The sequence below is a fragment of the Sycon ciliatum genome, chromosome 3, assembly GCF_964019385.1.
Source record: "Sycon ciliatum chromosome 3, ocSycCili1.1, whole genome shotgun sequence".
NCBI lineage: Eukaryota > Metazoa > Porifera > Calcarea > Leucosolenida > Sycettidae > Sycon > Sycon ciliatum.
Genome location: NC_088645.1, coordinates 8,690,749 through 8,706,327, shown reverse-complemented (window position 1 = coordinate 8,706,327; position 15,579 = coordinate 8,690,749). Strand labels below are relative to the sequence as shown.

The following is a 15,579-nucleotide window of genomic DNA, read 5'->3' as shown; positions in this document are numbered from 1 at the left end:
CGTATGGGGAGAGAAGGGGGGGGGGGGGGTAGCATACTGTAAAACCGGGAATTTTCGGTGGTGTGATATTTTTGGTATTTCCCAAGGCCAACGCCGGCTCGGTAGCGTGGAAAGTTCGGTGAGCCAGTTTTCCAGGTCCAAAATTGCATTTTGCACACTGTGTCACTATAGCTGTGTGGCATGCTGGTGGCATGGAATTATTTTAGGTTACGTTTTTAGGGTACCGGTACCGCGTACCGAAATATCACAATCATGTATCTCCACCGAAATGTTCCGGTTTTACTGTGAAAAATTAATGCAAAAAATCTGTGCAAACTTTAGCAAATTTAGGTCTGCGCCGCGCGCGCCTGGTAAGGGGGCGCGCGAATCGGGCCACTTCCTGGTCACAACGGACACTTCGGCAATGATTACTTTACACTTCGTTACAGTTAGAAAGATTCGGCAGACTACATATGAACAAGAAATAAGTACAGGGGCAAGGAGCCATAAAAAGGTGCTTCGGCAAGGGCCAATTAAAAACCAGAGAGATTGACTCTGTCCCTCCAGGAAATCGCGATTCCACGGATGCAACAAATTTCGCGATTTTGACCCAAGCCCGCGATTTTCAGCAAAATCCGCGATTTCCCGCGTTTTTATGTTGTTTTCTGCACTATATCTCACATTTCTATGCACTTTTCACGCAGTGCTTTCCATGATCCTGTAGGTTATTTGCACAGCACGACTCGTACTAATCCCAAGTAGATATACGATGCAACAAATTTCGTGATTTTGGCCCAAACCCGCAATTTTCTGCAAATACTTCCGCGAATTCCTGGCAAGTTCTGCATCATTCCGCACTTTTCGTCACATTTTTTGTTGTTTTCTGCCGCAATTTCTTGCGCAAGTTTTCGAGAGTTCTTTCCGCAAATTCCCGCAGGGACAGGATTGTCAGGAAGAGAAAGGCAAGGCATACGCGTACGGTACGCTAATATGCTAACGTAGATCTACGCTAAAGCCAGTGCACCACGCGCACGTGCAGTGCTTCCAAAAACATTGCGGAAAAGTGCAGCGCGTGGGCAGCACAAAAGCCACGTGGGTGACTGTGAGAATAGACCAATCCCGAAAAGATTGTCTGGGTTCGAAAGGGGGCATGTCAACTGAGAGTACACTGTACCACATGGTACCAGGGAGTCGTAAAATATTATGGTATTTTACGACTCCCTGCACTGTACAACACATACATGGCACTACCTGATCAGCATGCGGCACAGGACGTGTTTGATAGTTCGCGTGTGAATGCGAGGGTAAGTACACGGTTTTCTCGTTAGTTGCATGCAAGAGAGACGATGCGACAAAAAGCAAAGCCCTTTGTAGTTTTCTCTCTCGCACTGGTAATGGTCTGCTGTTGGAGTTGAAATGCTAAGACATAATCCTTGTTTCGCTCTTCTGTGTAGTGTGAAGAGGTCAACGAACATGACGAGCTCACTTTGATGAAGTAGGCAAGGCTGTGAGCGCTGTGGCTCAAAGCGATAGGCCCTAAATGTTACGAGATATTTCGAGTGCTATTGTTTGTTGCGAGCGCTCCGTCTTCGATGAGTTCTGCCTCTTTCCTGGCAGCATACGACCAACCACGAAGTGACTGTACTCATCTGCAGCCGATCAGTGTTATATTGCACAAGAAGATATCGTTTTCGCCAAGCCAGTGCCCCGCCAAAGACCATCGCCGTGTCACACCGTCGGAACGAGTTCATGATGAGAAACATCATTCGCGCGAGCGTGATGAAGAACTATTTCGAAAGACAACATAGTCTTTACCCCCGAGACGACAACTATGCGCACGTCCTGCAAGGGGAGAATGTCACCAGCGACATCAACGAAGACGACGGCAGTATTTCGGATACCTGGAGTCAGCGGAGGTCGTCAAGCTCCTCCGCGACCCGGTACATGTACAATACAATAGGTGACATGTCGACACCAGCTTGCGGAAACACAGCATACCAGGTACACTGTAGTAATATTGCAAGAGTTTGCGGAAGGAGTCCAAGTCGGGAAATCCATCAGCTCCAAAAGCTACCTGTAGGTGGGCGATGAGAGTCCAGCTTCAGGCTACAACAGTCAGGACTTTGTAAATAGTTGAACTTTGTGAAGCGGCAGATCGAGTTAGTTTGCTGAAATCGTAGCCTGTTGCAGTATGTCGGCGCTATGTAGCTTGCATTTTTACGGAGAGTCCATCGCCACGCGAATGTTTCTCTCCTCACCGAGAGCTTGCTGGCCTCCAAACTCCGTCAGGGTCTGCCTAAGGTACCGAAGGTCCTTTGACTAGCTGCTGGCAGGACTCCATCAAATCCTTTAGCTTCAGCTCGGCGAGCAAAAGTCTCTCTCTCCTCCGCCATGAGCTGACACACACAAACTGAATACAAAACGATGCACTTCACACGTGCTGGCTTGCACGCGTGCCCCCTTTCACGAACCCAGACAATCTTTTCGGGATTGGTCTATTATGACGTAGCAAGTCGTAGCACGACAAAACTGCAAAGTCTGTTCATGTTCGAACCAGGGAGTCGTAAAATACGACTCCCTGGTTCGAACCAGGGAGTCGTAAAATTTTTACGACTCTCTAGTTCGAACGTTCACATGATCACGTGCACACTCGACTCGATCATGTCCATGCGCTCGAGCGCTCCACGAGCCGGTTGCTACGGGTGAGCGTGGGCATGCGCTGATCTGTACGCGACGACGACATTATGCTGTACATGTACAGTCATGTACATGTACATGACTTGTGCAGTACATGATTGTACATGTGCAGTGCAGCGTGACTTGGCACAAAGTATTCGCAGCAAAAATTTCACGCAAAAAACTACTGCGACACAACGTTTTGTCACGAAACAACAGCTGTCTCCTTATCTTGAATCGAAGACACTGTCAAGTGTCAATGGACGAAAGAAACTCTTCCTTCCGATCGCTGCATACTATTACGCTTGTCTTGACTCTTTTACACTTTCTAAATTTGCTATCTACGCGGTGACCAGCCTGTACTGCTCTCTACCTTTTAGGCTGACCCTAATCTAGAGTAGGACGGTTATGGAACCTGTGTCGAACTTCGGGCACTCCCGCACCCGTATGGACGATGTTGAGCAATCCACTCATCAGAGCGAAGGCGTCGAGAACCCTGCGGAGCTGAACAGGTTCCAAAGTGTGCCCAAGATCAACCAGTCCTCGTATCAACTTGCGGCAAGCTCACAGCCGGCAAGCGTGGTAAGTAACTGCCTAGAAATAGTATTACTAGTCTGAGCTGTCCTGTGGCATTAGCCTTTCCAATTATTTTGGAGGGATTTTATGTGAAGCCTCGCCGACTACCGGTATAGCGACAATCTGCCTTAAGGCTGTGGAAGACAGCTACGATCGTCCTGTCAGTACAGTGTCTTAGTCCTGCTGACCACAGATATCATTACCGGTGTGATCAGAGACAAAAATAATCATCTCAAATGATGGTGATGTGACACACCTAAACTAAAGTGAACACCCTGTCTACCATGGTCTACAGTTGCCCCCAGATCATGCCCATGATTTGTGCGTGTACGCAGGTTTAGTCGGGTTTAGGGAACTTCCTATGCCCACGTGGAACTATGTTCATGCGTGTCTGGGCAGGAGTATGTCCGCATTACGTATCGACCAACCGTAGGCTGAGGTGTGTTCGCGCGTGTGTTCGCGCGCGCATGTGTGTGTCTTTGTGCATACGCAGATGTGTGTGTGTGTGTGTGTGTGTGTGTGTGTGTGCGAGGATGTGTGCGTCCGTCGAGTTGCACATGGGCACACACATACGCGCGCACACGCACACACGAACATACATCAGGCACGGAGCCAGCTCCTGAGGGGTAGTACGGCCCAGCTAAACTACAAGGCCGACCATTCCCCATGCCAAGTACCGTTCGGATCCGTACGACAGTAGAGTCACAGTAGAGTCACCAGGAACGTCGTTTCCAAGGGATCAGGCTGAGGTATTCTTAACTTTTCCACGCTCTTCTAACGTGTTGGACACACACCACACTGGGCGTTTTATACACATTGTTTTCGGCATTCATGTGAAAGAGGAAGGACAAAAATGTTACGGGTTTTGACCAGCAGTCCACCAGAGTAAGATAGTATTGGCTCACTGTCCGATGTTCTGGCATTCTTCGTGTTTCAGCGTAGCTGTTCTGGGTCTCCTCGTTCTTCGATGCTTGTGCTCCGCATTGTGTGTATGGTCTGTGTGCATACTGGGACTTGCTAATGACTAATGTACTGTAAAAGCCATACATATATAACGAAGTGCTAACTCTAACGAGTTAATGAGGAGAAATCTGTCGTTAAAATAGAAATCGTTATACAGAAATCGATACATATACTGTCTTATTGAGCGTTGAGAATAAGTGAGAGTCGTTACCTTTGGTACACGTAAACCAGTCAATTATTTGGGGAAAACGTTTTATCTGCGCCTCGTTAGAATAATGCCTTGTACAGTAGTGTAGGTATACACCCATACCTTGGTTATCCGGACCCCGACGTTACGGGCACTTCCATCTACCGGGTACCCTTTGGGCCAGATTCAGTGGAAATATTACTACTCTTTTGTCACTTTTTGTGGAAACAGTGATGTCACATGCCGTATCTATGGTATTTCCCTATATGTGAATGTAGGTTTGCAGCGTACGGCAAACCGTAGTTATCGCTGACAACCGAGCAGCAGGTAAAAGCCACGCGCGTGGCTAGGCGCGCAACAATGGGGGGTGTCTGGCATGCAATGGCGGGCAGCCGTACTGGGGAAAGCCCAGGCCGCACCATGAGTACGAGTACGCCCATATGCGCAGGCGAGACTACCCCATATTTGCATAAAGGTATCAGCGCTACTATATATGTACTAATGCAATGTTTACTACAAGCAAGGCTCATGGCGCCTAATCTCTATATTAGGAAGCAGTTCCTTTCATGGCACGAAAGGACTCCAGCGCACGTACTATTAACTGAGTATGCAAGATAGAACAGGCGGTGTGGCGGAGCAAAACATACCACGTATGGAAGAGGCGAAGTCCCCGGATGCCGCCCGGTCCACAATGACAGACACCGCCATGCTTATATGGCAAATAAGGCACGTGAGCCCACCAGGTAAGGCGGGCCGCATAAGCACGTGGCAAGCGCAAATAGTGTAAGACGTACCCACGAGGCCACAACGCGAGAGTACGATGCCGGATCAACGCAGGGCGGACCAAGGTGTGGTAGTGCCACAGCACGAGGCACCTCAGCAGTTGGAGGTGGCGAACGCAGGGACAACATCAATATTGGCAGCTAGCAGCAGCAGATAGGCATGATTTTTTTTCTTCTTCAAGACTAGCAACGAGGAGCAGCTGGCAACCCTCGTTTCACTCATGATTGCTTAATCACATGGCAAAAACAACAGAAATGCAACCCCATTCTATGGTGCTATGATGTGTGTGTCTCGGGGGGAGGTGCGATAATTCGGAGTTACGGACATTTCAAAGTTACGGACAGTGCTCGGTCCTGGACCGCCCGGATAAACTAGGTATGAGTGTGGACGACGTCGTTCGGCTTTGCGCGTAATGTATGTGTCCACTGCCTGGATATCAAGTAGAGGTGCACTCGGTGAAATCCAACCCAGAGTGCAAAACTGACACACTGGACCAGTTCCAATTACATCACTGTGTTTGTACATGTGTACGTCCAGCCGTATTCGTACCACTTGCAGGACCAGGTCAAGGGACATGCAATTTTTTTATTATTATTTATAAGGGCGCCAAACATGCACTTCAGGTCGGTTTTCACCGAGCACAGCTGTAGTGTTTGTTACGTCTGCCCAGGGGGTTAACATTGTTTCTGTCCTCTCCATTCCTGTGATGCTGACGTGCCTTGCAGAGTATAGGAGTGGATCAAGAGGACTTGGGAGGTGCCAGCACTAGGTAAGCCGGCCCGACTCGGTCCATTGTTGTTAAACCGCCCGCCCGCGTGCACGCACACACACACACCTACTGACCTCCACCGGAAAAGAATCGACTCCCCCCCCCCCCCCCCACACACACACACCGTTCGCTTGGCATTGATCGGCCAGACCTGCAAACCGCCGTTCCTTCCGTAAGTCACTGATGCTAAATTTGTTCTCAGCACAAACTTTCAACTCCATCAAAGAATACAATGACTCATAGAGTAGGGAACTAGGTGTAATGGTGATCCTGACGCCACTGGCTTCATCGTTCTTGCCCCTTTTAGAGCTTGCTGTTTTATTGGACTATTTTTGTCTTTCTTCAGCGGTCCCGGATCTCTCTTTTCTAACCGTCTGCTCCACCAGTACAGCAGCTTGGACTCACCGGCACATGTGTAAGCCTAGTATTAGGGATGCTGTTGCTGCTGCTGATGCTACTGTAGCTGCTGCTGATGCTGCTGCTGCTCATGCAGCTGCTGCTCATGCAGCTGCTGCTCATGCTGCTGCTGCTCATGCAGCTGCTGCTCATGCTGCTGCTGCTCATGCAGCTGCTGCTCATGCTGCTGCTGCTCATGCTGCTGCTGCTACTGCTGCTCCTCCTTGTGATGGTAATGCCTAATGGTGGTGGTCATCTATCTTCGTTGTGGTCATCGTGTTGGTGGTTGTGGTGGCGTCACTGCCGCCGTTGCTGCTGCTGCTGGTGCTGCTGCTGGTGTTGGTGTTGGTGCTGCTGCTGGTGCGGTTGCTGGTGCTGTTGCTGCTGATGCAGCACTATACTTGGAGTGATGGAGATGAGGCAGAGCTTCTGCAGTCCGATCTTGATGCCAAAATTGACGTAAATGGTGAACTGCGCCATCCCTGCCACTGTTTACAGTTACCTGCTCCCAGGTTAATGTACTCTTGCTTGGACTGACAGTACTGGTTGTGATGGTTGTGGCAGCTATGACTGTTGTGATGGGATTGGGGGCATGTGACTTGTGTCACTGATACTGGCCAGGTTTCGGACGGCAGCGTAAACTCTCTCTATCTCTCTCTCTCTCTCTCTCTCTCTCTCTCTCTCTCTCTCTCTCTCTCTCTCGCTCTCTCCCCCCCCCCCCCCTCTCGCTCTCTCTCTTCCTCATCCGTCTCTTCTACCCCAGACCACGGCAGCGGCGTTGGTATGAGCACCCAGGTCTGGTGGAGAACCGGAAAGTTGTTATCAGCTCCATCCTCTTCCTGTTTTTCGGCGCCGGTGAGTTTCCCTTCTGATACCACTGTGTCTGTTTTGTGTACGTGTTAGCACTTGTATCCTACCAGTGGGGGTTTTCCCTTCTCTATACACCACATGCCCAAAGTCCTACTCAAAGTGACGTCAGCCGTGCACGTTTTCTGGACGAAATGGGCGCTTTTCGGGAGACGTTTTCTCTATTTCTGGTGCTTTGCAGATCTAAAAAGTAAAAACCGTGCAGCACACACACCTCTTCCTACAGGCGTGTACTCGCCTTGTACACGTGGTGCTCGATACATGCTGTGCTGCTCGAAGAAATCCGATCAAGAGAGTGAATGCCACGCCGTGTGCTGTGCATCCCTAGACCTGCGGATACTGGGTTGTGAAATGGTGCAGGGGATCGCACGCTTGATGCACGGGATCAGATCTCATTGTCAATGTGAGCATCACTGTAACAAGTTACTTGACGTAGTAGCTCCAGAGCAGGCACGCTACACATGCAGTGCGTGTGTCAAGCTCGCACGCTCCAATTCCGCCGTTCACAGTTTCACACGATACTCAGTCTCAGCAAGCATGCCGTGTGTTAGCTCTCGTATGAACGTCTGCTCACCTTCACTGCGCTTGCGGCCATGGTGAAAGTGGGAAGACGTTGGCAGCAGAATGACCATGTGGCATGCCTGTGAGGGCTTCAATACTCTTCTCACCTAATGAAAGATGTTGTTTCTTGTCCTGTGTGGGTGTCCAACCTGTGTTGTTTTGCAGCTGCGTTGATCACTGGCTGTGTTCTGGAGGCATATCCGAAGTGTAAGTGTTCAACGGCCCGCCTCGTGGGACCACCACTTGTTTATGCTGCGTCATGACAAACTAAACCACGGTTGCTTGCTACATTTCTTCTTACCAAGTTATGGGATCTGAAGGTTCGTGAGATAAAAAGTGGACCTGGTATCTCTTCACCGATTGTGTGGCTTTGCCAAGCTTATTGTCTGAGTTACTTCGAACGGTACAATAGGTTCGTCCTGAATGCAACCCAAAGCGTATGCACCTGATTATTGTAGGCAAAATTGATATTCCTGCCAGGTTTCACTGCAAAATAATAAACCTACTCTTGCTGCTCAAGCCTCGAGGCCGGAGCAAGCAGAACATGTTCTGGCCAATCCAAACAGTCGCAGTCCCAACCAAAGTGCGCTGTTCTGGTGGATCCTGTTCTAGGCTGTATAGTCAAGTTTGCGTATAACGACACTCGGCGGGGCGTCAGAAACGTGTCCTGATACCCGAAGTCTCATTATATGTATTACAGTTAGATGGGACTTTGCTCTGGGCATGGAAATTCTGTCGCTATTCGCAAACTGTCGTTATATCCGCAGTCGTTATTAGCGAAGTTGACCGTAGCAACCAACCCAGCGTACCCCTAGCCTAAGTGTGAGTGAACCATGTACAGTCGAAACCTGGTAAGACGTACCCACAAGAGTCACAAGAGTCTCAAGAGAACATCGAAAAGGGCTTACTACTCCTGGCTGATGTACTTACTACGCCACGGCACACGATGAAAACCTTGGGCAAATTCCGTTGTGACTCAGAGTTTCATGGCTGAACCAAGCATCACACAACGATAATGGAATAGGAGGCAGCGCTGGTATATCTAAGTGGAGAGAGGTGTGATAATACGATAGCAGGAGTAATCGGCTGATCGCGTGAATGTATGCCCACTGCCTCTGTACTTACTGCACCTGTGCTGCAATCAAGTGTGCCAATTTTTCATCAACTGCAAACCGTCCGTGCTGTACTTCTTACACGCCCCGTGCGTACTAATGTTTTAAGCCGTTTTGACTGCATTTGCATGTCTTGTGTCTTATGAACTGTAGTCGAACAAGCAACACTGGATGGTGTGATTCTCATCGTTGTTGGCATCATCCTTCTAATACCCGGGTGTAAGTCTGTTTCTCTTTCTCTGTCTCTCTCTCTGTCTCTCTCTCTCTCTCTCTCTCTCTCTCTCTCTCTCTCTCTCTCTCTCTCTCTCTCTCTCTCTCTCTCTCTCTCTGCATTTTTTTTTCGGTTAGACTTGCCTCTCTCTATAAATGTTAACTTTCTCTCTTCTCTCTCTCTCTCTCTCTCTCTCTCTCTCTCTCTCTCTCTCTCTCTCTCTCTGCTGGGGTCTCTCTCTCTCTCTCTCTCTCTCTCTCTCTCTCTTGTGTTACATGTGTGCAGGCTACTTTGTCTTCTACATCATAATGGCATCACGAGGGAAACCTGGCTATGATTTCCAGCGACTGACCAATCTGGCCCACTGAGATAGGTGCAGTTGCTGCCTCTAGGTTATCTGCATGCACCGGACGGAGTTCACGCACACGCGGGTGCTCCATCGACGGCATTCTTCTCCCTGCGCTTGCTATGCATCCCTAGCAATCGCAAGCCTAGCAAGCCCAGGCCAGTGCATCTATGCTGGAAAGTATTATGTTACATGCCTCAGCAGCAGCAGGAAGGGTGATGATTGCGCATGTGGTTGTGTTCGAAGTCGTCTTTGGTGATCAACGCTGGTGCTACCTTTGCACGTCTTCGCAGATGTACGTGTGGAGTTGCACTATTGCCGGTCGTCTGTGGCCTTCGGAAAAGAGAGTACGCTTAACTCTGTCTTGTCTGGTGTTTGTTTCTTCTTCGGCACGTGAACAATTCTGCTGAGTGCGGTGCTGCCTTGAAACTTTGAAAGTGAAATACCAAACTCTATCGCCATGCAGGTATTTGTATAATGATAGTGATAACAACATGTTGAAGCGTTGCTCTATGCAGCGGTGTTACTAGTTACACTCGTCATCCGTATCTGTCCACCATCACCAGCCCGTGTCCGGCTATGCAATGCCGCCGCTTGGGCACTGGGCTTTCCTGGTGGAGAGCAACAACACGGCCTGCTGAATACGGCAGCACCGTGTCCACTGGGTGTGGCTGGTGTCACTGCTGCCGCTGTGCGCGCCAGTCGCCTGTTGTGCATTTTCTCATGCAGATGAACGTATGGCCCGGTCTATTGTGGCCGCATCTGCCTCTCTCTCTCTCTCTCTCTCTCTCTCTCTCTCTCTCTCTCTCTCTCTCTCTCTCTCCCTCTCTCTCTCTCTCTCCCATTGACATCATTGCATGATATCTATTCGGATTCCTCTCCACTAGACAGCTGTCTTCGCTACCCATGTCTTGGGTGTCAGTTTCTCAAGAATTCATTCAGTTTTGTTTTTACTCCATATGTTACCTACTCTAGATCTCCTCTCATAGCTACTGATAATGTTGATTTGTATGCCAAGCTGCAGACTTGTCGCCTGCTGTCTTTTTTTTAATAATCCTGGCCAAAAACATGATGGTGGCACTGCGGTAGTGATGTGCATGAGTCATATTTTTTACGAATCTTACTTACGACCCCTGGTTGTGTCATCGCTTTATCATTGCATTTTCCGTTGAACGGGTTCTGTTTAATACCGTATTTTAACCAAAAAGAAACCTCGCAGTGGCATTATATCAGATTCTAGTAATGCTGTTCAAACTTTTTACTGAAACACAGTGATGCTTTTAATCTTGTAGTTCTACTCGCGCCGCGTACTGTGTCTGTGGTATCGATTTTTATTCGTTTTTATTGCTTTTGCAGCACACCGTCATGTGTATTCCGCAGTGTGCATACATGGCATGTGTTGTTGTGTGTTTATCTTATCGGTGACGACGATGACCAACGAGTGTCACGAGAATACGTTTCACCAGTACTACCGGTACTGTACAATACTAAACCATGGTTTTTCCCTATTAAATCCCAGAAAACTTCGATTTGCATGTGTGTGGTGTGTGTGTATGTTCAATTGGCACGACGAGAGAGCCATCTACGGCACACACACCTCAGACCTCAGACATGCCCATCGCGGAAGCGATGATAGCGAACAGCTATGTTAAACATAGCAACTTGTGCACACACACACACACCTTTACACAGTAAACACACACACACAGTACAGACAGTCACACACACACATACAAACACGTGCACACACACAAGCCTGTAACTGTACATCAGGGAGTCGTCATTTGACGACTCCCTGCTGTACATGTACTGTATACTCTGACGTCATGACGTTAAAGTCGTTATGATGCATGTGCACGCCTTGGCGGCTGTGCACCGACAGACTCAGTGTCAATGTCAAAGGTTGAAGCGGATTTTTCTTTCCATTTGCTGTTTGGAATACATTTTTCTGTTTCCACATTCTGCAATCTGGCCATTCTTGGCTTGCTTTGGAATATTTGTTGCAGCACGCTACTTGTGCTCATACCTACTGGTACTAGCATACTTCTCATCGCCATAGTCAGTGGATTCAAGTGTTCAGAATTTAGTTTCGCATCGCTTGGCCTTGTGGAAAACAAGTGTGGATCTGTGTACTTTTGGTTACTCCTTCGAATTACAACGGATCCATCCCAATTCTGTGATTGTGTGACTAACCGGTTGGAGCCAAAGGAGTATTACCAGCAGCACTGCACCATGACGGAAAGCCGTGATGTTTGCTTGGACTCGTACCAGCCCATGTTCCGCGAGAATCTGCTCCAGAATCAGGTAGCCCTCATCTCGGGCGGAGGCAGCGGCATTGGCTTTCGCATAACGGAGGTGTTCATGCGCCATGGCTGCGACGCGATCATCATGGGCCGAAAGGAGCAGCGGCTCAGAGAAGCGGCGGCGCGGCTCAGCAGCGCCACGGGTCGCACGTGCATCGCTGCGCCGTGTGACGTCAGACAGAGCGAAATGGTGGACAGTGCACTGCGCGAGGCGCTCAGCAAGCTAGGCAACCGACATGTGAATATCCTAGTCAACGGGGCTGCGGGAAACTTCCTCTGTGCTGCAGATTCGCTTACGCCGAAGGGCTTCAGAACCGTCTTGGATATCGACGCGGTCGGCTCGTTCATCCTGTCGCGCTGCGTATACGACCGTTGCTTCAGCAAGAACGGCGGTGGTGTGATACTGAACATTTCGGCCACACTCTACTACAAGGGTGATGTACTGCAGGCGCATGCCGGGGCAGCAAAGGCGGCTGTTGACGCTCTCACGCGTCACCTGGCAGTGGAGTGGGGCGACCGCGGTGTTAGGTGAGTAGATAGTCTTTTGACGTGTACTCTTGTGTTGCAAAAGAAGGATCCACGAGCGGGATTCGGACCCAGCACCGCAGTATTTCCAGGACAGTGCCCTACCGATTAGGCTACCGTGGATCACACACACACACACATACAGTCATACACACACACACACACACACACACACACACACACACACACACACACACACACACACACACACACGTGGGTCCTTCTTGCTACACTCGTACACAGTACCGGTATGCTGGTGGCCTAAAGTCAACCATGCACAATGTACATGATTGTATTAGAAACGACTAATTTTGTCGGCTTGAAACTTTAGCGATTGATGAACTAGCACGGATGTGAGAATGTGCCAGTCACAGCATGCCCTGCAATGGAGGTCCGGTCACCCGCTGGCCGGGCTGTCTACAATAGGAAGTAGGACTGGACTTTCTTTTCTTTTTTCTGCGCTCATCCGGGTTAGGCATTCTAATAGTGTATACCGTAAAGTCGCGGATAAAAGCCGGGCTTATAAGGATATAAGCCGCTTTCTGCATCAGGCTTTAATGCAAACCAGGCTTGTATGCAAACCATGCTATATGCACCACTGATATTTTTGCCAGGCTTGTATGCACATAGTGAGAAGCCAGGCTTCTGCGCGCGACACGCGTAGATATCTACCACTGACTACCGGTGTGGCGGCAGTTTTACTATGCACCATACATAGCGCATGCACTCTTGACCTACCCGATCCGCGCTTGCATAGAAGCCAGGCTTCTACGCGCGACAGGCTTATATGCATTTGACCCGTTTGATTTTCAGGCTTCTATCCACAATGTGCTTGTATGCAAACCCGGCTTTTATCCGCGACTTTACGGTATACAGGGGCGTCGGGCGCCCCTGTATATATTAGAATGCCTGGCTCAGCTGAGCACTGGTCTGCTGGGGATGACACACGTGCCAATGAGGTCCTTGCAGAAAAAGACTGTTGGGAAGTGCTCAAGAATCCAGATCTCTAGATTTGCAGGCACTGTAACGGGGCTGGCGGCCTTTCCCTTGGAACAAATCTTTCATTCCTCCCATTCTTTAATTTTTGCTGGTTTGGGGAACCCCTCTTATATAACGGTGCAGCAAGCTTGTCATCTTTTGTGTGTGTGTGTCTGTGTGGATGTGTGCATGCTCATGTGTGTGCATATTTGCGTATATGCGCGTGGATGTGTGCACATGCTTGTACATGTTAATATGTTTGGCGATGTGCAGGGTTAACTCCTTGTCGCCCGGCCCCATCGAGGACACGGAGGGCTTCGACAAGCTTGGCGGCAAGTCTCCCATGGCACAGCGCATGCTGCAAGCAATACCGCTCGCTCGGTTTGGCACACGCACAGACATTGCCAATGCCGCAGTGTTCCTCGTCAGCCCAGCCGCTTCTTATGTCTCCGGTATAACCATGGTGGTGGACGGTGGGGCATGGATGACGGTTGCCGTGCCGATGAGCCATGCCCGCAAACTCATGCCCAGCAGTAAGCTGTAGTAGGCGTGTGTGTGATGTGTGTGCGTGTGCACGTGTGTGTGTAGTTATGTGCGTCTGTGTGTGTGTCTGTCTGTCGGTCTGTCATCCTACATTTCACTAGTGGAATGACACAACACGACACCCCTTAGATCTCCGAACATCATCTATTGTCAAATTTGATAATTTTCAGCACGCCTGGCGAGACGTCTATTGCCTCTGCGTTATTCCGTGACACATTGACTTCCCCTTTTTGAAGACTTGATGCAGCGTGAGCAATTGTTGATTGCTGCACAGTCGTTCCAGACAGACTCCCCAATTATTTTATTATTGCACCGTATTCTCTATATACGTTCTTTATCTTGTCTAATTAGTAATTTCCGATGACGCAATGTTTGTGCTTGAACCCAGGCAGCTGGCTGTCTTGGACAAGGCACCCTTTTCTTTTTTTGTTTCCTTTTTGTTTCCTGTTTTCTTTCGAGTCATCAATACCCCATAGTCATAGAAAAACTGGCATTCGTCTCTCTGCAGCAGTTGTCTGCTTAGCGTTGAAATTCTCCCTCCTTTTCAAATTTCACGCACACAACAATCGTATCCAATGACGATATTTCGTACAGCAAAATAATCCATTGCAAGCTTTGCTAAATGTATTGTCATCTATACACTCTCAGCTACACGTGTGCTTGTCGGCATGGACATCACCATGACTACTAAGTACCCGGGTGCAGTACGTGCCCTTTCGCCTCAGTCTGGGTACGAGAGGCACCTGATGAGCTGCCATGACAACGCAGCAAAGTGCCGGTGCTTCCCTGGGCCGCCGTCCCATTAGAGAACACGTGCACTGGAGTAAGAAATCCTATAAGTCAAAAACAGTTTGTAGGCTGGTAGGGTGGGGATGGTGGCTTTCCAGCTTCTAAACCAAACTACGGCCAAAATTTTCAGAAAAGTTTCGAAAACTGCAGTTTAGGAGGCCCTCCAATCCCGAGAAACTGCATGGCTAGTTGTATGCAGCCCAGGCACAGCCTGCATACAATTCTCACATACTATCAAGAGCACATAACCTGGTAATATGTACTCTTGATAGTAACACATGCCACAATACAGAGACTACAGCCTAGGATTGGATATATACTGACTACTGACTGTACGAGCACCATGCAAGAGAAATCTTTCATTACATAGATAGCAGCAAGAGTACATAACCCCACGGGGCCCCCGGGGGGGGGGGGGGGGGGGGGGTGATGTACTCTTGATAGCAATTGACCAGTGTTGGACTGACATGATATCAAGAGTCCATAACTTGATGATATGCATGACACCAAGAGTTCATAACCCCCTCTTGATGACACGAAGAAGTATGTGAAGATGATGCCGGGCACTTGTCACACGGTCAACACCAGTAACAGGGTCCGGGAGTATTTCTTTTGTTAGTATTTGCTGGTCTTCACCATGCAGCTACAGTACAAGATTTTCCAGTCCAAAAAAAAGAACAATGGCCAAACACGACTTGAACCTGAGATGCACGGGTACCAGGTGCAGAGACAAGACCATTGACCACTTGGCCAAGCATGCAGTCTTGTTCAGCAAGTAAACAACAAGAGAGATTTATCATTTCCAGGTGAAAAGCCAACAACTGAACAGCTACTTGAACAGCACATCTCACACTTCTATTCCATGGACTTGGATTAATCCTACTTGTAGGTGGATTCTTGCATATAGCAACAGGGGCTACTTGAACAGAACACACAACATTTCGGTGGACTTCAAATTAGTAGATATAGTATTCATTTTGGTAATCTGTATGAAGACACAACTGCATACGGGCAG

General features: G+C 49.0%; 2 protein-coding genes across 2 annotated transcripts; both read left to right on the top strand.

The window, feature by feature from the left end:
• The first annotated feature begins 2,857 nt into the window (after window positions 1–2,857).
• LOC135811353 (transmembrane protein 134-like) lies at window positions 2,858–10,819 on the top strand. The gene is made up of 7 exons (XM_065324581.1): window positions 2,858–3,237; window positions 5,890–5,933; window positions 6,280–6,348; window positions 7,093–7,184; window positions 7,923–7,964; window positions 9,023–9,088; window positions 9,366–10,819. Exons 1-7 carry the CDS (start codon window positions 3,064–3,066, stop codon window positions 9,446–9,448), a joined length of 570 nt encoding a protein of 189 aa, XP_065180653.1. The 5' UTR covers window positions 2,858–3,063; the 3' UTR covers window positions 9,449–10,819.
• Window positions 10,820–11,345: 526 nt separating this feature from the next.
• LOC135811352 (peroxisomal 2,4-dienoyl-CoA reductase [(3E)-enoyl-CoA-producing]-like) lies at window positions 11,346–14,422 on the top strand. Its single transcript, XM_065324580.1, has 2 exons — window positions 11,346–12,257; window positions 13,506–14,422. The coding sequence occupies exons 1-2, from the start codon at window positions 11,659–11,661 to the stop codon at window positions 13,774–13,776; spliced, it is 870 nt and encodes a 289-aa protein (XP_065180652.1). The 5' UTR covers window positions 11,346–11,658; the 3' UTR covers window positions 13,777–14,422.
• Window positions 14,423–15,579: the final 1,157 nt, after the last annotated feature.

Bases quoted from the DNA above. Each gene is read 5' to 3' on its own strand.
- LOC135811353 (XM_065324581.1), top strand. From the start codon at position 3,064: ATGGAACCTGTGTCGAACTTCGGGCACTCCCGCACCCGTATGGACGAT. The intron at 5,934-6,279 runs GTAAGCCGGCCC...GTCTTTCTTCAG, and splicing joins TTGGGAGGTGCCAGCACTAG to CGGTCCCGGATCTCTCTTTT. The intron at 6,349-7,092 runs GTAAGCCTAGTA...CTTCTACCCCAG, and splicing joins TTGGACTCACCGGCACATGT to ACCACGGCAGCGGCGTTGGT.
- LOC135811352 (XM_065324580.1), top strand. From the start codon at position 11,659: ATGACGGAAAGCCGTGATGTTTGCTTGGACTCGTACCAGCCCATGTTC. The intron at 12,258-13,505 runs GTGAGTAGATAG...GGCGATGTGCAG, and splicing joins TGGGGCGACCGCGGTGTTAG to GGTTAACTCCTTGTCGCCCG.